Raw genomic sequence first — 24,359 nt, forward strand, 5'->3', positions numbered from 1 at the left:
CCTTGATGATCACAGACCTTCTGGGGTGCCCAGCACTATCATAAGCACTTCACATTTATTAACTCATTTAATCCCCTAGCCATCCCATGAAGTGTGTGCTATTATCCTCATTTTAGAAAGTGGAAAGAGAGGCTAGGTCACTTGCAGAGGTCACACAGCTAGCGACAGAGCTGGGATTCAAGCCTGGGCATTCCGGCTCCAGAGTGCACAGTTGAAACCCCTGAGTTCTGCTGCCTTTTGATGACAGGGACACTCCAAATCTGTTCGTTGCCATGGCCACTTCAGAATGTCATTGCAGTAGAGCAGCTACAAGGGTGTGTCATGGAGCCCCCCAGTGGTACCTGCAGTGAAGGAGCTTTCAGCCTTTCTCCTGTCCCCCTAATTTGCAGTCCTGTTTCTCTCTCTTGGCTTTCTCCCTCTCTTCTTTTCCTCTTCCACTTTTGTCTTTCCTCCCCTTATTTTCCATCCTAGTTTTCTTACTCCCCATCCATGCTTCGGGCCTCCTGGAGCCAGCAGTGTGATTGGCCCTGCCCAAAACCCAACATCAAGTTCACCCAAACCCAACGTGGAGCCAACACCAGTCTTGAGCTGTCCAAGAGCACATATTCCCTCCCTCTCTGTTTCCACGCTGAGAAATGGAAGAGTTGGGCTAGATAAGAACAAAATAGTTTTTAATGGTGTCATTTGATGATCCTGATGGTAACCAAGAGCTTTCCTTAGGCTCCTGTAGACTGAACTCTAGGTTAAAAAGAGTAGCCGTAGTAGTAGCACAGGAAGGTCTTTGCTAAGAATGGCTTATACCGGTGTCATCATTTTCTTAATTTTCTACAGCTGGGCAGCATGCATTAGGTTTCTGACAGGGATGTGGTGAATTTAGTAACTTCTGAAGCCCTTCTATTTAAAAGAGTATTATTAAGGTAAAAAAGTAGTGTTTGCTTTTTTTTTGCTTTTGTTTCTGGCTTAGAGCTGCTAAATTCATCAAATCTGGTACAGTTGCTGAGGTGCATTTCAGAACTCTGACTTTGCCTCTGTGCACACACATCCAATCTATTTTCTTGATAGGAAAGGGGCAGATGGATGAAATGATGGTTGTCATGAGATGCAGACACGGTGCTGAGTAGAGAAGCAACTGTGGAAAACAGATGAGACCTCGGGATGGTTTGTCTGAGGCTAATCTCAGTGGCTCTGACTTGCACACCCCAGAATCATACTCCACTCTGACAGCCAGGCCTGGGCTTGGCCACCCACTGGGCCCACCCAGAGCTGCTCTCTTCTCCTCTTGGATGCCAGCCACAGCCTCAGCTGGGCCATACCTCCTGAGCTTCAGAGTGGGTGATTATTACCCACCATGAGTAACCATAGGATGTCCATTTGTAGATAATATATAAATAATAGGATGTGCCATCTAATCAGTGGCCTGACCCGTGAGCAGTGGAAAGTTTCCACAGATGCAGACACATGGATCGCTCTGTCACGCCTCTCCTCACCATCTGTCATGTCACCAAAGCACTCGGTGTGCCTGTCTGGTGCCACTTAGGCATGTGTCATCACCAGAAATCTGAAATCTGCAACGCCTTCCTTGCCTGGTGCTTAGCAACACAGCAGCCCTGCACCTATGTCAAGAACGTAGTGCTCAAGCGGTGGTGGGGGGAAAATGTGACCTCAGTGGTTGCCATCTGTGGATTCCTTCCCTGGAAGCTTGTGAGTCACTAGGATCTTCTGCTCGCCTCAACCCACCCCCATGCTTGGGGCACCAAGTCGGGAAGAGGAGGAACATTCTCCGTGATAATAAGCATGTTCCATGGCCAAGTCCTCCATCTGTTCCTCCAGCTTCTGTCTACAAGAATGCACGCAGGTCCTGCTGAATGGATTTGAGACTAGCCAAGGTCAGTGTGCGATCAGCTGCGGCAGACGGGGTCATCAGGGACAGGGCACTGTTGCTCTGGAAAAGAGAGATGCTGAGACGCGGTCTTGATATGTGCCCTTCATTTCTGGCTTAAGCGGGAGCAGATGACAGGTGCGATGAAGATGAATTCACTGTGGAGGAAAGAAAGGACATGGCTTCAGATATGTATGCTGGTGTCTCAATGAATGGCTGACTCCAAGGCTTTCCTATTTGGTGTTTCATGAGGTTTTTTTAAGAAGAGAAAACATGTTAGATGAACAAACACTGACATTGTACTTCCATTTATATTTTCTTTCTTTTCCTTCCTTCCTTCCCTCCCTTCTGTTTTACCCCCACAGCATATGCAAGTTCCTGGGCCAGGGACTGATTCCGAGCCACAGCTGCAACATACACCACGGCTGCAGCCAATTTGGATCCTTTAACCTACCACAATGGGCCAGGGATAGAACTCACCCCTCCACAGTGACCCCAGGGGCTACAGATGACTTCTTAACCCACTATGCCACAGTGGGAACTCCCCATTTATATTTTCTTTTAAGCCTCAACTGAAATTTTGTCTTTCAATATTTTAAAATGCCAGATATCCACAGCAGGCCCAGCACCAGTCTGCCCTGGGCCCTGTGCTTTAGGAAGCCCTGCTCTGGGCTCCCCCAGGAGCCCCTACCACCCTAGCCTCCTTCCTGACCTCATGTGGGTACCCAGGATCCTAGGATCCCCTCGGGACCTGCAGAGGCCTCCTGCCTAGGCTCCTAACAGCAACTTGCCCTGCCAGTGTGCAAAACTAGAGGCCTAAAGAGAGGAGATAAGTCTCATCCCAAGGAAAAAAAATCTATAACTGTGTGTGGTACTGGATGTTAACTAGACTTATTCTGGTGATCATTTCACAGTATATACAAACATCAGATCATTAGGTTGTACACCTGAAACTAATATAATGTTAGATGTCAGTTATACTTCAATGAAAAATTAGTATGAGGTGATGAATGTGTTAACTAATCTTGCAGTGATCATTTTGTAATATATCAAATCGTCTCGTTGTAACCCTCAATCTACACAGGGCTATATGCCAAATATGTGTTAATGAAGCTGGAAAGCAATAACAGCAAAAACAAATGGCTAGAGGTTGGGTAAGAGGCTGATGCAGGGGTGTGGAGAGAACCTGGGCATGTAGGTTGGGGCATTTACCTCAATATGCATGAGCCCCTGAAGGATTATGTCTAAGGCGGGAGTGGACCAAGAGCCGGGGTCTGGGGCTGTTCTCCCTGCAGCACCACATCCTGGAACAGAACTCCAAGAATGCTAAATTAAAATGTGGATGGTGGGAACTTCCCACCGTGACACCATGGGTTAAGGATCCAGCAGGGCTGCAGCTGTGGCGTAGGTCACAGCTGCAGCTCAGATTCCATGGCCCAGGAACTTCCATAAGCCAAAGATGCAACCAAAAATTTTAGACATATGGTATTTGGACCTCAAACTGTATTCTCTCCCCAAGCCCCTCACCAACACCCCCCCACACACACACCGTTTGTTAGGAAAGATTCTAAATAAATCTTTTTCTTTCTTTCTTCCTTTCTTTTCTTATATTTATGGCCACGTATGAGGCACATGGAAGTTCTATGTCAACAGGCCAAGGGTTGAACAGGGATCTAGTTGTAGGCCTAGGTCACAGCCATGGCAACACTGAATCTGAGCTGCAGCTTGCTGCAACACTGGATCCTTACCCCACTGAGCAAGGCCAGGGATCAAACCCGCTTCCTCACAGACACTATGTTGGATCCTTAACCCACTGAGCCACAACACAATTTCCCTGAATCTACTTCTTAATGTAATGGATATATTTATGTATTAAAGCACTGTTAGACTAAAACGTTTACTTCTGGATTTAAGTAATTTTGGCCTATTAATAGTTTATATTGAACCTAATCTTAATTTTTTCTGAGGCAGAGATTATTGGTACAATAAAATTTTCTTAAAATTGACTAACGTTGCTACAGGTACAGAAAGGGCCTTCCCTCTATTCTTTCCTAGCTTGAAAACTCACTAGGTTTTTATCCAAAACCTACATTTAAAGGTAAATGTGTTTCTGCCCTTCAATATTTTGATTATTCCATTGCTTGACTGTCCAGATGACTGTTTTTCTTGTTGTCTTTTGTTTTATTTAGGCTGTTATCATTTACCAAGAGTTACCCTGAGACAGGAGGAGGAAGCAGAAATCAAATCATTTCATATTCTTGATTCTACTTGCTAAACTCAGAGGACCTCTATATTGACATTCTACAGTATAACACCCTATGCTGTAACACAACATGTAAACATGAAAATATCATGCTAGAGTGTAAAGTAATAAGATTGAGAAATAAAGGAAAATGTTTACAAACTGTTCTTTTTTTTTTTTTCCTGCTTTTTTGGGCTGCACTCACGGCATATGGAGGTTCCCAGGTTAGGGGTCAAATTGGAGCTGTAGCCACTGGACTATGCCAGAGCCACAGCAACACCAGATCCAAGCAACACCAGATCTAAGCCACGTCTGTGACCTACACCACAACTCATGACAATGCCAGATCCTTAACCCACCGAGCAAGGCCAGGGATTGAACCTGGGTGCTCCTGGATCCTACTCAGGGTTTGTTAACCACTGAGCCACGAAGCGACCTCCTTACAAGCTATTCTTTAAGTGAAAATAGTGCAGGACAGAATGGCATGTTCATTATTACTGCAACTCTAAAATGCATACAAGAGAAAGATAATGTGCAAATGAAAATAGTTCTATGAAGATGACAAAATTATGGGGGGTTTTAAAATCATTTGCCTAAAGTTTGACTACACTTATCTTTCCAATAAAATATTTATTTAAAACCTTGGGCTGAGGAAAAAATATACAATGGAGAAAAGACAGTCTCTTCAATAAGTGGTGCTGGGAAAACCAGACAGCTACATGCAAAAGAATGAAATTAGAACCTTCTCTTACACTATGCACAAAAATAACCTCAAAAGGGGTTAGAGACCTAAATGTAAGGTCAGAAATTATAAAACTCTTAGAGGAAAACAGGCAGAACATTCTTTGACTTAAATCACAGCAGTATCTTTTTGGATCCACCTCCTAGAGTAATGAAAATTTAAAAAAAAATAAACAAATGGGATCTAATTAAACTTAAAAGATTTTGCACAGCAAAGGAAATCATAAACAAAATGAAAAGATAACCCACAGAATGGAAGGAAATATTTGCAAATGAAGCTACTGACGAGAAATTCATCTCCAAAATATACAAACAGCTCATGCAGCTCTATATCCAAAAAACCCAAACAACCTAATCAAAAATTGGGCAGAAGATATAAATAGACATTTCTCCAAAGAAGACACACAGATGGCCAAAAGACACATGAAAAATGTCCAACATCACTAATTAGAGAAATGCAAATCAAAACTACAGTGAGGTATTTGCCTCACACAGGTCAGAATGGCCATCATCAAAAAGTCTACAAACAATAAATGCTAGAGAGGGTGTGCAGAAAAGTGAATCCTCCTACACTGTCGATGGGAATGTAAACTGGTGCAACCACCCTGGAAAAGAGTATGGTGATTCCTTCAAAAACTAAAAATAGAACTACCATATCCAGCAATCCCACTCCTGGGCGTATATCCTGAGGAAAGCACATTTCAAAAAGATACATGCACCTCAATGTTCACTGCAGCACTTCTTACAATAGCCAAAACATAACTATCAACAGAGTAATGGATAAAGAAGATATGGTACCTATATACAAAAGAATATAACTCGGCCATAAAAAAGAATGAAATAATGCCATTTGCTTATATATGCCATTCCATTTATGTATGGAACCTAATTTAAAATGATATAAATGAACTTATTTACAAAACAGAAATAGACTGACAGGTCTCGAAATCAGGCTTATGGTTACCAAAGGGGAAATGTGGGGGAAGGGATAAATGAGGTGTTTGAGATCAACATACACATATTACTATATATAAAACAGTTAACAGGAAGTTCCCCAGTGGCTTAGTGTTTAAAGATTTGGCATTGTCACTGGTGTGGCTCACGTTCCACCTCAGGCCTGGAAACTTCTGACATGCCACATGCATGGCCAAAAAAAAAAAAAAAAAAAAGATAACTAATGGGAGTTCCCTGGTAGTCTAGTGCTTAGGAGTCAGTGCTTTCACCACTGTAGCCCAGGTTCAATCTCTGATCTAGGAACTGAGATCCCATGTCAAGCTGCTGCACGCTGTGGCCACAAAATTTAAAAAATGAAGTCAAATAGGTAAGGACCTACTGTATATCACAGAGAACTCAACATTCTTTAATAACCTACATGGGAAAAAAATCTGAAAAAGAATGGATTCGCTTTGTTGTACACCTGAAATTAACACAACATTGTAAATCAACTACACTCCAATAAAATTTTTAAAAATTCTTGGTCTTTTTTTTCCGCATTTTTCTTTTCTGTTCTTTCTCTATTGTCATGCCCTAGACCAGACAGTGGTACCTGGTGCGTTCCTCCTGGATATTGTTTGGCCTTGGCACTGAAATTGGAGCTAAGGCAACTAATGTTCTTACTCCAAAGCCCAGGAATAACATGTTCCATGAATGCATGCCCTGGGGTGGAGGGGCCTCTGCATTCTGGTGATCTTCAGAAGATGGTCCAGAAATAGAATATGTACCCCAGTCATCTGACCTTACCAAAGGGAGGCACACGTCAGTAAGGCAAAGACCATGTACTTGCTTAAAAGACTCCTGGACTTTGGCCATTAGGTGATGCTCTTTGAAAGTTCATGGTGTTGCGAAATAGAAAAACCTAAAGGCAGAGGTGAAAACCAAAAATGCTGAACACTTTGATAGACTTTTGCTAATCACTGCATTCTTCTACATAAATGCACAAAAAGTCAATGCAGCAAAGAAGTTATTTCTGACTAAAAAGCCATATGATTGATTCTTACCTTATAAAAATGTCCAGAGAGATTTCTCTTTCTCAAGTAAGAAGGGTGTCCAATGTCACTGATATCACTTTGGGTTAATTTAATAATGATAAATACATCTTCATAACCGTATGATTTTTCCATTGTTCATCCAGTCTTACAGGTAAAAATCTGAGCCTTGGAAGATTAAATGACTTCCTCAAAAATCATGTATTCAAACCTGTTTGTTTTGTTTCAGAGACTCAGTTATTTCCACCATAGCACTAGAAAAGAAGTTAATCCTGTAAAATTAAATGTACACCTATGTATAACAGAAAGTACATGGTTATATACATAAATTATAAATGCATAATGAAATTATTTAATATACATAGGATATGCACAAATATACATGTACTGACTCAGGAATACAATTCCAAAAGAGAGATGGGAAAATCGTCTGGAAAACTGTAAATTTCCCAGAGTGATTGATTTAAAGACCAAGCAACTCTTTCGGTGATGCACAAGGATGGTACTTTGGTGTTTTCACCACTCTGCTTCACTGTTTTATTAGTTCTTAAGTATGGACAGTGAGTATTAGGCGTTTGATCAATAATTCACTCAGTGAATGAATGAAATGTCAGCATAGGGAACTCACAGGTGTCAAGAACCATGGTATGCGTGTATTAAGGAGAGGGAACTGTATAGTGGGAGGCACCATGAGGACACCCTATTAAGCAACAGCAAGCTTAAAAATACTCTAAGTGCCAAAATAGTGCAAAGAACATCTTTCCTTGGCTGCAGAAGAAGATAAAAACCCCCAGATCCAGGACAACAAAAATCAGTGTTCTCTGGACACTATTCTGTCCCTGCCTGCCAAAATTCCTGCCGTGTAACCTGGACTAAACTTGAAGTGCCTCCCTCTTCTCATTTCTTGATGGAGCGGTCTCTGTGGGAAGGGTGTAGACTCTGTGGTCAGGATTTGAAAGGGTAAGGAGAGCAATGATCTATTTCTTCACAGCCAACTGGTTTCACTTCCAATCGCATGCACAGCAGCTTCTGCACACGTATTTGCTGACTATCCTAAAGTATCTTTTTGGGCATAAATAAAACAAGGAAGGTCTACAGTCTCTAAATTCAGCCTTTTTTCAGTTTTGGTTTTTTGGTTTTGGTTTTTTTCTTTTTAAGACTTCACCTGTGGCATAAGGAAGTTCCCAGGTTGAGGGTTGAATTGGAGCTGCAGCTGCCAGCCTACACCACAGCCATGGCAATGCCAGATCCGAGCCATATCTGTGACCTACACTGCAGCTCACAGTAACACTGGATCCTTAATCCACTGAGCGAGGCCAGGGTTCGAATCTGCATCCTCATGGATAATAGTCAGGCTTGTTAATGCTGAGCCACAACAGGAACTCCCAGGCTTGTTTTCTCTTAAAATCCATTTCAGAAACAAGGGCATAGACAACTGTTTGAAATTATTTGGCAGTAAATAACACGGACTGCAATGATTCATGTGCCACAGGAGCATTTGCCTCCAAGGTCAATAACATCATTTTCACATCAACAAGAGTGGGCACTATTTATATCCTCAACTTATAACCCCAAAGGATAATACCAGTAGTCATGTTTTCAGCAATGCATCATATGGTACAAGAGAACAGGGTAATTCAAGATGAGGCAGAAAAATAAAAAGAAGTCATATCAACTGACTGCATGATCGTCCTTTCAAGGATCAGAGGGAGAAGCGCTGTACCACGTAAACCTGTGACATTGGATTTGAGAAACCTAACGCTTGGCGTTTAGAACTCCACAACTCAGTACACATGATTTCTTTCATATACGTGTCCTCAGGATCTTCATTCGCCAGAACACAAACATCAGAGCTATTATTTAATATCTACTAGTGTAATGAATGTACATTTGCTTTTAGTGTAAAATACATTATAAAAATGTAGCTATTGAGTACCCAGGTATTATATTCCTGGCACTTTGACCTACATTATTCTTAAGGGAGGGAGCATGACAGCTCTGCATTTTTTCAGGTAAGAAAACTCTCAGGTTAACTTGCCTAAGGCCTCACTTTGAGTCCATTCAAGTTACGACAAAGACCTTCATCTTAACACAAAACCTATTACCTCCCTCGGGCTATGAGCAGAGACTTGAGAGAAGCTAGATACAGACCTGGACAGCATGGCACTGACTGGTTGCATCTGCGTACTTTCAGAGGGTCTGGGATACCGCTCACTGTATTATTTCTGGCATCTGGATCTTCACAGAATCGTTAGGGGATGCATTCCTTAAAGTACTGAAATCTCGTTCAGAGTAAGGTTCATGATTCGAATGAGCACTTAACAAATGTCACTGAGATGATGAAGATGATTCCCATTTCAGAAAAAATAAAAGCGAATCTCCCAGAAATGCAAATCTTGTTTGATGCTGGGCAAGAATGCAAATCCCCACTCTGATCAAAACCTATTTATCGCAGCCAATACCCCCACTGCCAGTGATTATCTGGAAAGCAGTGGAAAGAGTCCTAGGCTGGGAATTCACTGGCTTGAGCCAGGATATTAAACAGGGTGAGGTCATACTAGCCTTTGGATTTTTCAGAGCTATACTTCATATGTTCCTTGCGGTATAATAATGCTGGTCTTGCCAAACCCACATGACAGCTGTTATATTAAAATGAAGAAGTATATTTGGAGGTGTTCTGCAAAACGCATAAATGCTATAGGCAACTAGAAATAAGGGTTGCATGGAAATGTATTACTATAGTTACTGTTCATTGAAGGTAAGGAGCTCCCCACCCACAAATTTACTAAAATAAAATGCACCTTTAAGGATCCAGGCAACAAGGTAGTCCAATAAAGAAGAGGAATATGATTTAAGAATGAGTAGAGACTGTAATAAGAAGTAGGAAAAAACCCTTACATTTCAAACAAAAGAAACCTCTCTCCGGTGCCCAGAAGGGTTGTATTTGAGTCCCTGTCAAGATACGAGACATGCAAACAGTATGAATGATATTTACCTCCGGCACTAGGTGAGAGAAAAATGACAGGCTTTGTAATCTGTGCAATTGTTATTGTCTGGAAACGGTCCCGCTCACGCTGAGGAAAATGATCCCAGCCGGGATTCTACCCACTGGCACAGGGAACGAGCCTCATTTCCAGACTGCAAAAGTAAATTCTTGCAGAAAGCACTTTTTAAAGCTTTTCATTTTCCCCATCTCCTCATCACGGTGTAAGGTGGAGTACTCCGTTAAGTCTGACTTGAGAAAAATACTTATTAAGGACCCATTCTGTATCTAGCAGGATACTAGAAGCTGTGAGAAGCATGTAAGTTGAGTTGGGAATGAATAATAAAAAATAAAGCTACGTTATTGCAATTAGCTGTTGCCCAATGAGAGTTTTCCTTTCTTTTTCGCTCATGCTTCATAAAGAAGCACATGTAATAGTTTTTTATCTACATGTTTTAAACTTGTAATCATGACTTCAGATGTTTTTGAATAATTACAGTGCATATCAGATACTACTTTCTTTCTTTTTATGGCTGCACCCGTGGTATATGGAAATTTCCCGACAAGAGACTGAATACTAGCTGCAGCTACAACCTACCCCACAGCTGCAGCAATGCCAGATCCTTTAATCCACTGTGCTGGGCCAGGGATTGTACCCATACTTCTGCAGAGATCCGAGCCCCTGTATTCAAGTTCTTAACCCACTATGCCACAGTGGGAACTCCACAAGATACTTTTTTTTTTTTTTTTTTTAAAGTAACTCTCTGGTTATATAATTCACCCTGAAGAGAGCTGGACTAAAATCTTATTCTGTGAGTTGGTGATTATACTTGTGATGAGATAGTGATAGCAGTATTTTTCCACACACAGTTGCAGACCCAGAGGACATTGCGTCTGCAGATGGGGACACAGCCACTTACTCAGGCTCAAAAAACAAGAGTGGTATAAGGCTAAGCACAAAATTCTATACCATCTAACCTTCATCAAAAGCATATATTTCTTTGTTATACACTATGCGCATATATAAATATATTTGTATTATATACTAAACAAATAGTTCAGAGCTCTGTCACTTCTAGAGGTTTTGAGTGTCAACAAGGGGTACTTTTCACATAATTCAGCATAGGAAATGGAGTTCAATATAGGCTTTCAGCATGTTTAGATGTGTATGGATTAACTGTATCCTGATACCAAACATGTTCTTTCGACATCAGAAAAAAGAGCACCTGTGATTTACAAGGTGTGACTTAAACGTTTGAGACAGGGAAAAACATCCTGATTTTAAATGGCTATTAACTGTACCAGTATTATTTTAAAAACATGTTTTTAAGACCAAATCTGGAAGGCAGAGAGAAGTCTAAGTTACAGCGGTTTTATTTAACTTTTAAAATTTGAGAGACTTTTAAGAATTCCTTAGATTGTTCCTATGTCACCACAAACACAAAAGCATAAGGACTGTGTTTGTTACCCTAGAACATCTGTTTTTTAAAATGTGGTCCCATTGTACAAAACATAATGAAAGACAAGATGCTTTCTTTTGCAAGATTCCTATAGTGAATCTCAAGGACTGTATATCTTGGCATAAAACATTTGATGACTTTTTTCTTTTAATATTCTGTTTGACCAAGGTTTGGGTTATTTTTAATTGCACTTAAAGTTCTTTTACCTATCAAGGTAATTTAATTAAAATGCTACATTAGATACTATTTTGGAGCAAGGCGTGTTGGGAATACAATGTAATATAATTAATATACAATGACATAGCTTCCCTCTCTTTTCAGATTAAGTGGATGAATTTTTGGATTGTCGTCATCACTTTGTCTTTTACAGAGTACATGCTACCAAGTCATAATTGTTAACTTACTATTTGGTTATTCTATAAGATGGGTATATTTATCATGGTTTGGTCCTTGAAAATTGTTTGAAAATACAAATCAGGGATTTAAATGTGAAGTAAATGAGACTAAAATATGTGAAAAAGATATGAAGGCACTTGTTATTTTAGATACATAAATCAAGAAAGACTGTTATCCAGCCATGTTCACATGATGATCTATAATTTCCTAACGATCATGAAAAAGCCATTTGCTTCACTTTGGGAAGGATACAGAGTCTGAACAACAGCAGTAAAGAAATGGAAGACTTTTCTCATCATCATCATCTCAGTGCTCGTATAAAATAGGGATAATGATAATACCTACCTCATAGGTTTTTATGAAGATTAGGTGGCAATACATGTTAGTTACAACTACTACTGGAAACTCTCAGAGCTCCTGCTGTGGCTCAGTGGAAAAGAACCTGACTAGTATCCATGAGGATGCAGGTTCGATCCTTGGCCTTGCTCAGTGGGTTAAGGATCCAGTGTGGCTGAGGGCTGTGGTGTAGGTCGCAGACGCGGCTTGGATCCCATGTTGCTGTGGCTCTGGCATAGGCTGGCAGCTGCAGCTCTGATTCAACCCCTAGCCTGGGAACTTTCATATGTTGCAGGTGCAGCCCTAATAATAATAATAATAATAATAACAATAATAATACTGGAATTCTCTACCATCGTGGAGCACATAACCTGTTCATATTCAATCAGACTGATCTTTAAAACACAACTCATGGAGATCCCCTGTGGAGTGGCAGGTTAAGGATCTGGTGTTCTCACTGCAGCAGCTTGGGTCACTGCTGTGGCATAGTTTGAACCCTGGCCCAGGAACTTCCACATGCTGTGGGCACGGCCAAAAAAAAAAAATGCAACTCATAAAATACACCGTCTTTATGCAAGTTATGAATCTGTATTGTTAAAAAATTTTATCATGAAGGTGATCCAACATTATGGTTAATATATTTCTTTTTTCAATTTTATTTTATGGTCCTATGCAGGGTATATGGAAGTTCCCAGGCCAGGGATTGAATCCAAGCCACAGCTGTGACCCTGTGACCTATGCTGCAGCTATGGCAAGGCTGGATCCTTTAACTCACAGGGACTGAACCCTTGCCTCTAGAGTGAGACTGGAGCAGCTGCAGTCAGATTCTTAACCCACTGCGCCACAGTGGGAACTTTAGTCAATACTTTCTTTTTAACGCATTATCTAAACTAATAATCCATATCTGTGGAGTATGATGAATTTCAATTGACTTGTATCAGCTGAATAAAGGTTATAATGAACAAGGCAGTCAGTATGACTTCTGAGAGAGACACATTTATCAAACCCTTGGAAACATGCTAACAGTTTAGTCCAGGGCCATCTGTACTCTATGAATTCTTTTTCGATGGTAGATAGCTCTGCCAGGAACAGAACAAACTTGTTTTTTTTAATGCAATCTCTCTCCTTTCTATTTCCTAGTCATGAAAGAGTAACTGGCATAGATCTGGTCCCAAAAAAGTAAGATCAAGTAAACAGTTGAGTTGTATTTAAACTTGGGAAAAAAACCAAGCAAGCAACAAAAAAAGATGGACAAGGGGCAATGCAAAAAAACCCTTTTGGGGATGGAATCAAAATGGAATTTTACACATGACATATGCACCCTAACTCTGGGCAAAGTATATCCTCAATTTCTAGTGGAAAAAACTCATCATGTGCATTGTGTGGATAAACAGCTCATGGTTTCTCAAAGGAAGCAACGTTGGTATTTGGGTGGAAGAGTTCATTGCGAGAGGCTGCCCTGCGCCCTGTGCATTGCCTAACATGTACCATCTCCGAACCCTGGGGTATTAAATGCCAGGAGCTGCCCCAGACAGTCCCCTTCACTCCCTGATTTCCAAATCCCTCCAAGGATAGGGGCAATAGCACTCCTAGTAGAGAAGCACTGTGGTACACGAGGACGTAAGGAGTATGTGCACAATTTGATGGTGGAATTAGACTTCTTCACTGATTAAACCCAAGAGTCAACAGATTCAGTTTAGTAAACTGGATTTGAAATCTCTTCACCAGAGTTCAGGAAAGGACATTTTGGAAAGAGGTATAGAGACAGTTGTGGTTTAGAAAATGGTGATATCTTAGGCAACTGTTCCTTTCTAAGAAGGGGATACCATGAGGGTTAAATTCACAAGATGGAAGATCATGATATCACCAGAATTGCAATCACTGTATGCATGTTATTTCTACATACTAGTAACAATGAATCAGATAATGAATTTAGAAAAACAATTCCATTCACAATTGCTATAATACATTTAACCTGCTTAGCTCAGTTCTTGGTACTTCGCAAACACTCCATGTTATGGTTGTTACGAATAAAGGGAGCAAAGTGGGAGGTGATGGATTTAATGACTGTCAGTCACAAGGAGCACAAATTTGTCAGAATACCATACACGGGAATGAGCAAAGGTAAATTATGGCAGCCTCAGTCAGAAATAACTGAAATAAGGCAAGTGGCAATCTCTACTACTAGAATTTGTTGTCCTATTAACTGGTAAAAGAAAAATAAGAAAGTGTGCATTTTCATGAATTCACAAAGCCCGAGATGAGCCCTCATATGTTTTTTCCTGTCATACTTTAAATTCCTCACTGGTTCCTGTTTTAAATATATACATTTCAGAAACTTCTACACTTGAGAGTTCACAATTGCTCAGCCTGTGTCAAAATATTTTGTTTCATTATCTAGTAGTCGGTATAGGAATCTACCATGAAGAAATATAAAAATAAGGAAGAAAGTTAATTCCTAAATTCTGAATTTAACAAAGGTACTGAGCACCTAACATACTGATTTTCTCTAAAATAGTCTTTAATTCATATTTTACCTGTTTGAGACTGAAAACTAAGCTGACTCAACATATTTAATGAAAAATAAATTCAAAACATTTTACATAAGAATAATACAAGATAAAATGTTCCCATGTAAATCAGTAACTCACCAGTTACTGAGTGCCTGCAAAAGTAAAATATCAGCTAATCCAGAACCCAGGAGCTTTATGGACTTTTCCTAAATCATTATTTCCAGAGATTTAAAGAACTTTATGGAAAAACAACACAGTAGTGTAAATGTGATATTTAATGTATATACCTATTGCTGCACAATTAGATTTAAACACTTAATATAAGTGTTCACTGCCCAAGGATAAAAACAACACAGAACTATCACAGTCATGCATTACCAGGGAGACCATTATAATATTGCAATTACTTTTCCCAATCTGTTCGCTCTGTCTGTACTTCATGGATTGGATCACTGTGACATTACTAGTTTGATAAGTGCTAAGATGGAAAATCATGATATCACCAGAGTTGCAATCACTGTATGTATGTATTTCTACATACTAGTAACAACCAATCAGATAATGAAATTAAAAAAATTCCTTTCATAATTGTATCAAAATTAATAAAAGTATTTAGAAATAAATTTTACAAAGGGAATTCAAGGTTTGTACACTGAAAACTACAGAACACTACTGAGAAAAAAATTTTTAAATATCTAAATAAAATGGAGATAGCCCATGTTCATTGTATGTTTCAAAGGACAGACCTTGAAAGATTCAATACCTATAACCATTATGGAAAACAGTATGGAGGTTCCTCAGAAAACTAAATGTAGAACTACCATATGACCCAGCAATCCCACTCCTGGGCATATACCCAGACAAAACTATAACTCAAAAAGATACATGCACCCCAATGTTCACTGCAGCACTATTCACAATAGCCCAGACATGGAAACAACCTAAATGTCCAACAACGGATGAACAGATTAAGAAGATGCAATATATGTATACAATGGAATACTACTTGGCAATAAAATGAAATAATGCCATTTGCGGCAACATGGATGCAACCAGAGATTATCATACTAAGAGAAGAAAGTCAGAAAAAGACAAATACCATATATCACTTATATGTGCAACCTAAAACATGGCACAAGTACATGCTTACACATGTGTATGTATGTGTGTATGTGTGTCTGTGCATGTGTGAGTGTGAACTGACAAGCTGATTCTAAAATTTGTATGGAAATGCAAAGGAAGTCAGAAAAGCCAAAAATAATTTTGAAAAAGCATAAGGTGAAAGAATTATACTCTCTGATCTTAAAAGTGTTATATAGCTATAGGAACCAGGACAGTGTGGCAATGGTATAGGTTTAACACATAGATCAATGGAACAGAAAAGGGAACCCAGAGGTTGACTCAGGAATATAAAAACAACATATTTCTAACAAATACAAACACAGTTCACTGGTGAGAGGATATTTTCTTCAACAAATAATGCTGGGACTAGTTATCCTTATGCCAAAAAAAAAAAAAAAAAAAAAAGAGGGGAGTTCCCACTGTGGCTCACTGGTAACAAACCCAACTGGTATCCATGAGGACACAGGTTGGATTCCTGATCTCTCTCAGTGGGTTAAGAAGCTGGCATTGCCATGAGCTGTGGTGTAGGTCACAGACAAGGTTTGGACCCCGTGGTCCTGTGTCTGTAGTGTAGGTCGGCAGCTGCAGCTCCAATTCGACCCCTAACCTGGGAACTTCCAAATGCTGCAGGTTTGGCCCTAAAAAGCAAAAAAAAAAAAAAAAAAAAAAAGGGGGGGGGGAATACTTTGAATTTTGACCCTTATTCACACAAAATTAACTCAAAATTATCCCTGTACACAAAGTTAACTCAAAAGAACAAACTGATAAGCTGATAATCAAAATTAAAAACTCATGTGTTTGCTTAAAAGATGCTAATGAGAAAATGAAAGGATATATATATATATATATATAAAGACTTATATCCAGAATATATAAAGAACTCTTGCAAATGAGTAATGAGAAAAATAAACTCATTTAAAAACGGGCAAAAAGCTGAACAGATATTTCAAACAAGATATACAAATAACTAATGAGTATCTAGACAAATGCTCAGTAACAATAGCTATTGGGAAACTGCAACTCAAAACCGCAGTGAAATACCTTTACACATTCCCTAGGATGGCTATAATAAAAAAACGAACAATATCCAGGGCTGGAGAAGATGTGTAGAAATTAGAACTCTCATACACTGTTGAACATAAAATGGTATAGACACTTTGGAAAACTGGCTGCTTCTCGAAAGTTGAACACACACTTACCATATCACTGTTGCAGCGACTTCTCTTCCAGATATCTACTTGAGGAAAAGGAAAACATACGTCTTCACAAAGGCTTGTACATGAATCTCACTGCAGCATTATTCATCCCAGGCAAATACTAAAAACAGTTCAAGTCATTATCAACTTGGGGAAAGAGAAACAAAAAGTGGTCTATCCATACAATGAAATGTTACCCAGCAATTAAGAGAGCCAACTACTCATATATGCTACAACCTGGGTAAATCTCAACAGCACGCTAAGAAGCCAGCTGCACAAGATGACATACTGCATGATCCCATTTACATGAAATACCCAGAAATGGTAAATATATACAAAGAGAAAGCACAACAGTGGTTGTCTAGAGCTAGGGACTGGAGCAGGGAGGGAATGGCTACAAATGAGCGTGAGGTTACTTTTATGGGTGATGGAATCATTCTAAACTGAACTGTGTGATGGTTGCACAACTCCTGAAATCTACTAAAAAGTACTGACTTGTAGAGTTATAACAGGTGACTGTTTTGGTATGGAAATTACACTTCAATAGAGCTATAAAAAAAGAAGGGGAAAAAAGATACTTCACATGAAAGCAGGAAGTGATGATGATGATGTAAGGGGTGGACTCAGTCCTAGAATAAAGATGGCTGTCAAATGTCTGCACAATGAATAAGGAAACTTTGGAACCTGGCTGATTGGAAGAGAAAAAGTTTAAAAATGTTTATAATTTTCCTCTTTGTATCACTATTATTTAACTTTTTTTTTTTTTTTTTTTTTTTTGTCTCTTTGCTATTTCTTGGGCCGCTCCTGCGGCATATGGAGGTTCCCAGGCTAGGGGTCCACTCGGAGCTGTAGCCACCGGCCTTCGCCAGAGCCACAGCAACGCGGGATCCGAGCCGCGTCTGCAACCTACACCACAGCTCACGGCAACGCTGGATCGTTAACCCACTGAGCAAGGGCAGGGACCGAACCCGCAACCTCATGGTTCCTAGTTGGATTCGTTAACCACTGCGCCACGACGGGAACTCCTATTATTTAACTTTCTATAGCCTTGGTTTCCTTAGCTGAAAAACAGGAATATAATAGTACCTCCTTCACAGAGACAGAAATAATATGAGATAATGGACACAGAGCTTTCAGTATTGTGTTTGGCATGTAAGTACCAGATACTAGCTACTAACAACCATAAAAATATTCACATTTCCTCCATAGGTGTGAGAACACAAACACATTTATATCTCTCTACTTTCAGAACTGAGATTTCCCTTAATGTAAAAATGGAACCACAATTTAATCAACTTTACCCAGTTAACTATAATAAAACTATTGACAGTGGATAAATTTTAGTTTTTCAATTATTTTTCAAAATATAGCCACTTACAGGGCACACAGTTCCATGTTCTTAATAAAAATAGTTTTTAAAATGAGGTATATCCAATGGCATGAATGAAAACTAGTTGACTTAAATAAATGTTTATCAAGAAGCATAAACTGCCAAAGACGTCAGTTAAATCTTATAGAATAAGTGATATGAAGGAACAATGATATCCTAATTTATTCTTTGACAGATATTTAACTCATTTGATCATTGTTTACTTTTATAAATTATCACAGAATTAGGAGATCCTGCTGTGATGCAATCAGATCAGCACTGTCTCTGGAATGCTGGGACAAAGCTTCGATCCCCAGCCCAGCAAAGTGGGTTAAGGATCTGGCATTGCTGCAGCTGTGGCATGAGCTGCAATTGCAGCTCAGATCTGATTCCTGGCCCAGGAACACAATACACCTTGGGGAGGCCAAAAAAAAAAAAAAAAAAAAAAAAAAAAATTTGCATTATATTGGGTTGTTCTCATAAAGAACTGATCCTACTTTAAAACAATCCAATGAAGAATCCATAACCTTCTTGGTAGCGAGTCTTTATCTTTCAGAAGAGTGTTTACTTCTCTTCTTTCCTGAAAAGAAATCCACTCTCTTTTGGACAAAAGGAAAGCACTGGCTTCATTGTAAGGTGAAGGTTATCTCAGGTGAATCACACAGTTCTTCAGATCATCAGTTTCAAGTACAAATGGGGACAAGAATAATAGAAAACTGGTGCACCACCCAACTGGGTATAGCTTTTGTTGGTGACTGAAAGGAGCTAAAGAAATAGGGTCAGGGACAGGGGTACATACTTGGGTGCCATGCTGTGTGGTTTAAGAAATACAGCTATGCCAGAGTACACTTAGGCCTTGTACTGTTCAAGAGGGAAATAATCAGCCAAGCCAAAACAAGGGATGGAGAGTTCACTTCAGCTATAAAACAGATAAACTGCATTGCATTAGTACAAAAATGACCTTATAGTAAGGTGCAGTTACACACATTGTGTTAACTAATACTTCAGTGCGCTTGAAATTTGCTTTATTATAATGGATACCCAGGCATACCCTGACTAATGATTATTTGCATTGTTCTTTCTTACAAGTTGTTCTTGATGTATATGAATATGCAATATTTGTGGTCTGAAAGCACTACTTTACAGCATCTTGAGAAATCATTGGTAGTTTCATATTTACACTGTATTTAGAAACTAAATTTTACAAATCGACCTTTTCAGTTGCATTAGTAGCACAATACCTGTGATTTATTGATTTATTTATTTTGCTTTTTTTTTTTAAGGTCTGCACCTGAGGCATATGGAAGTTCCCAGGCTAGGGGTTGAATTGGAGCTACAGCTGCCAGCCTACACCACAGCCACAGCAACGCGGGATCTAGCTGCGTCTGCGACCTATATCACAGCTCACAGCAACACCAGATCCTCAACCCACTGAGTGAGGCCAGGGATCGAACCCATATCCTCATGGATACTAGTCAGTTTCATTACCGCTGAGCCATGATGGGAACTCCCTGAGGGACTATTTTTAACAATAACATCAGCAACAAGGACAGAACTGAACTATTACCAGCACAACATTTACTACAGAAATAAGAACTGAAACACCCAAAAAGGACTGAGCTATAAAAGTTTTTATTTTCTGTATTATTAAAATAATTGACGAGCTGAATAACTCATTCAATTTTGTTTCTAAAATAGACTATTCTGTGCTTCCCTGAAAAGACCAGATATTTTACATGTGTAGGACTGAAAATTCATTTTCACACCTCTTCCTATCTTTTGCTTGTACCTTTTCAGAAATAACTTTTCAGCTGCCATGAAAGGGAAAAGTAAAAAAAAAATTTAGAGCTAGCTTTCTTCATTTTACAGAATATCTGAAGCCCACAGAGGTTGTCCATTCTCCTCCAAGTCACACACAGAAGGACTGGGCCATCGGAGCTCAATTAGCATCCAGCCTCGTGGCTCTCCCAGCATCTGTGAACTACGTCTCACTGCCTCTACACATCAATGTTGCAAAATCACCGTATGACAATTGGGGCAAAGGCTTTAGCTCTAGTTTACATGTATAAAGCAAAGGGAACTCACCTTTTATCATTTCTCTTGACAAGTCTAAACACAGTGAAGGACTGATATGGCAGATAGATAGATAACACAACGAAGATGAATCTGGTTGGCATAAACAATGATTCGGGTTGCTGTAGGTGTTACTTACGTTTGTGAAATCCAGACAGTTTAGAGGAGTTAAGGTAAAGCAAGCCTAATATTTTTTAAAAAGCCTACTGTTGACAGGAATAGTCAAACGCTACAAAGAGAGGAAGAGCTACAACATGAATAATAAATAATGTAAAAATGACATTAGCCTTTTAACATAGGTCATTTCCATTGTTTATTTTTGTTAATGATAGGGGTATTTTCTCAGTAAATTCAAATAATTAATTTCGTAACAGTGGATGATAATCTATAGCTAGAGAAGTTAACATACAGCATTATCTTGCATTATCTTGAAATTTCAGGTGGGAAAAGTAGATGATGAGAACTTCACCTATCTTTTTGAACCAAATAATGTTGGAATAAACATATTTTGAATAATAGAAAACTAAATCTGGTTCTTTCATATTTCAATGTAAAAGTTCTTTGATAGAATACCATTTTTCTGCATCTGTTTAGACAATACAATAGTAGATGGCAACATGTGGATCATAGAATGTAGCTTGTGAAAACCTAGGTGATATTTAAAGAGATGAATTAATTGAAGACAATTCATGCTCTTTCACATGAAAGAAAATCAATGATCAAATAAATTTAACATGATTACGGTGACTAAAGTAAAAAATATCAAATATGCTAGTTCTCAGTGCTTGTTTGGCACATATATTAATAAATTCTCAAACATCAACAATGCAACACCGATATGTACTAAAACCAACTAGCACAGTGAGATTCCTAAAGCACAGTTAATTATTAACATCATAAAAACCTAATTCCCATATGAATTCTGTAATCAGACACACCCTCTCTGTACTGTGCAAGCTGGTGTGAACACTGTCTTTTCAGGATCCCTCAGAATTCATTAGCATTTCAAAGGTAAGTCATGCTGAACTCCACAATTCCTCATTGAATTCTGTGGATCTTCTGGACAGGCATTCAGTTATGAGACTATACGCACACATTCGTCACAACTTTGAAAAGAATGGAAGGCCTTCATACATGTCAGTTTTTAGTTTTATCCAATCATTAATTTTCTGCAGAGTTGTTTTTTCTTGACTTAATATTTTTGCAAGTTTTTTCATTTTCTCTTCATTTCTTTCTATGTACTTCAACCCTTCCAACTGCAGCTGATTCAGTTTTTCATTTCGACTTTCATCTAGAGGTATGTTTTCACACATTACAGGATTAAATCTAAAATAGGTGTCAGGAGGTAAGAGACCATCAAGCATTACATGGACTTCTGTTAAAACAAAGGAAAGAAAATAGGATGATTAAAAAAATTGAGTTGTTTTACAAGGATCTAATTTTATGTTTGTTTAAAATTTTCCTATTCTAGGAAAACTACAAAGCATTGCTTATTTCCACACTTCAGCTAATTAATAAGAAAGAATCCCTAATATTGAATACAGCTACAAAATGAAACATCTCCCAAACACATCATACAATTCTTTTTTTTTTTTTTTTTTTGGCTTTTTAGGGCCAAAGCTGCAGCATTTGGAAGTTCCCAGGCAAGGGTCGAATTAGAGCTGCAGCTACCGACCTACACCACATCACAGCAACTTGGGATCCCAGCCGAGTCTTTGACCTATACCATAGCTTGTGGCAACGCCAGATCCCTGACCCATTGAGTGAGGCAGGGATCAAACCTGCATCCTCATGGATACTAGAAGGATTCATTTCTGCTGCACTCCAATGGGAATTCTCCCTTTTTTTGATTTTTAATTTCTTAAGACCATCTTAATTGAGATATAATTTACATAAAGTCTCTACCGATTTTAAATGTCTAATTTGACAGGTTTTGATAAATGTGTACCTTGGCGCGAGCACAGTAATCATGACATAGAACACTTCCCATTACCTTCATGCCTCTTTATGGCTGGGTCCCACCTTACCCTTCGCCATTTCTAAAATTTCACACAAATAGAATCATAACTATATAGCTGTTCTGTGTCTGGCTAGCTTCTTTTACTCAGCAAAATGCTTTTGAAATACATGTTGCAGCATGGATCGATTGCTCCTTCCCTCTTATTGCTGATTAGTGATCCACTGTACGGATATAACACAATGTGTTCTTTCCGGTCTGATTCTTGGCAGTTTTTAGCTACTAGGAATAATCCTAAGCCATTCTGTGGATTTATGATGCCAGTTACCTTAGCTAAATACTCATGGATGAAATTGCTGGGTCATATGGTAAAAGCATGTTTATCTTTTTAAAAACTGCAACACTGTTTTCCAAATGGCTGTATTATTTTGCATTCCAACACTTAATATATCTGAGTTCCCATCTTTGCCAACACTTGGTACTGTCCGTCTTAATTTTAACCCTTCTACAGGATATAGTGGTACACTGTGGTCTCAATTTTCATTTCTCTGATGACTAATGACACTAAAAAGTCTTTCATGGCTTATCAGTCATCTGTGTTATCTTCTTCAATGAAGGGCCTGTTCAAATATTTTGCCCATTTTTTTCACTAAATATCTTTTCTTCTCTATAAATTCCTTACGTACATGTAAGAATTTTCTATATAGTTTGCATCTGATTATATATTTGGTTCTGATGATAGATAAGACACATGATTTATTAATATTTTACTTCAGTGTATAGCTGTCTTTTTATTAAGTTTCTTTTAAGAAGAAAATTTAGAACTTGATGAAGTCTAATTTTATCTGTTTTTTTTCTTTGACATTCATGTTTTTTGTGTCCTATCTAAAGACTCTTTACCTTGCTCAAGGTCATTAAGACTTTTCTCCAGGGTATTCTAGAAGATTTACAGTTTTAGCTCTATGATCCATTTCAATAGTTTTTATATATGCTGTGAAGGGTCAAGGTTCAACTTTCTAAATATAGTTTTCTGACTCCCCCAGCACTATTTGTTGAAGATTATCCTTTTCTCACTGAGTTACCTTTGTCAAAAACCTTTTGACCAGACAAGTCTGGATCAATTTCTGTACTATTACATACTATTTATCTTACATTTATCTTTATGTAAATACCAGAGTCCCTTGCGTATTATAGTTTTACAGTCTTGAAGTCAGTGTAAGTCCTCCAACTTTGTCCTTTCTCAAAACTCTTGGTTACTCTAGGTCCTTCACATATCCATATAAATTTTATGGTTATCTTGTTAATCTCTACCCCAGAAAATGTCTGTTTGGATTTTTACAACAGTTGCTTGGAGTCTCTGGATCAACCTGTGGTTTGCTACTGTAACAATACCGAGATTTCCAACTCTTTAACAGAGTATATCTGCAATTTCTCTCAGCAGTGTTTTGTAAGAGATCTTGTATTTGTTAAATAGTTCCTTAAGTATTTAGTATTTTAATGCTATTATAAATATTATCTATCTTTGTATATATTTATTTCCAATTTCTAATTGTTCATTGCTAGTATGCAAAAATACAATTGATTTCTATTGATCTTACATTCTTCGACTTTGCTAAACTCACTTTATTAGTTCTAGCAGCTGTTTTATAGATTCCTTAGGATTGTTAACATAGACAACCACGTTGTCTATAAACACTTCTTCATTTCTAATCTGCATGCTTTTTAAAATTTTTATTTTTATTTTTATTTATCTTTTTGCTTTTTCTAGGGCTGCTCCTGCAGCATATGGAGGTTCCCAGGCTAGGGGTCGAATCGGAGCTGTAGCCGTCGGCCTATGCCAGGGCCACAGCAACATGGGAATAGAGCCGCGTCTGCAACCTACACCACAGCTCACGGCAACACCAGATCTTTAACCCACGGAGCAAGGCCAGGGATCGAGCCCACACCGTCATGGTTCCTAGTCGGATTTGTTAACCACAGTGCCATGACGGGAACTCCTGTGTGCCTTTTATTTTCTTTTATTGCCTTATCTTTAGTACAACACTGACTGGAAGTGATGAGAGACATCTAATCTAAATCAGCTCCTGATCTTAAGCAGAATGTATTC

At 38.8% G+C, this 24,359-nt stretch overlaps 1 protein-coding gene and 1 long non-coding RNA gene across 9 annotated transcripts in view; both read right to left on the reverse strand.

The window, feature by feature from the left end:
• Positions 425-18,643, reverse strand: LOC110255502. 2 transcript variants are annotated; one of them, XR_002335911.1, is made up of 3 exons: positions 16,857-18,643; positions 6,860-7,119; positions 425-2,037 (listed from the first exon to the last, which is right to left on the reverse strand). It is a non-coding gene; the product is annotated as an uncharacterized LOC110255502 (long non-coding RNA). The 2 variants fall into 2 exon arrangements; XR_002335910.1 differs by lacking the exon at positions 16,857-18,643 and having other exon boundaries at positions 6,860-8,062.
• Positions 20,584-24,359, reverse strand: part of PNPLA8 (patatin like phospholipase domain containing 8) — a 49,232-nt gene continuing 45,456 nt past the window's right edge. For 4 of the 7 annotated variants that reach the window (XM_021063575.1, XM_021063576.1, XM_021063571.1 and 1 more), the window contains one exon: positions 20,589-21,670. In XM_021063575.1, coding sequence (XP_020919234.1) covers positions 21,396-21,670 — 275 coding nt within the window. In that variant the 3' untranslated portion in view covers positions 20,589-21,395. Of the gene's footprint in view, positions 21,671-24,359 lie in introns of all 7 variants that reach the window. The other 3 variants (XM_021063574.1, XM_021063570.1, XM_005667750.3) reach the window with 2 other exon arrangements.

This window comes from Sus scrofa, chromosome 9 (genome assembly GCF_000003025.6).
Source record: "Sus scrofa isolate TJ Tabasco breed Duroc chromosome 9, Sscrofa11.1, whole genome shotgun sequence".
In the NCBI taxonomy this organism is placed as follows: Eukaryota; Metazoa; Chordata; class Mammalia; order Artiodactyla; family Suidae; genus Sus; species Sus scrofa.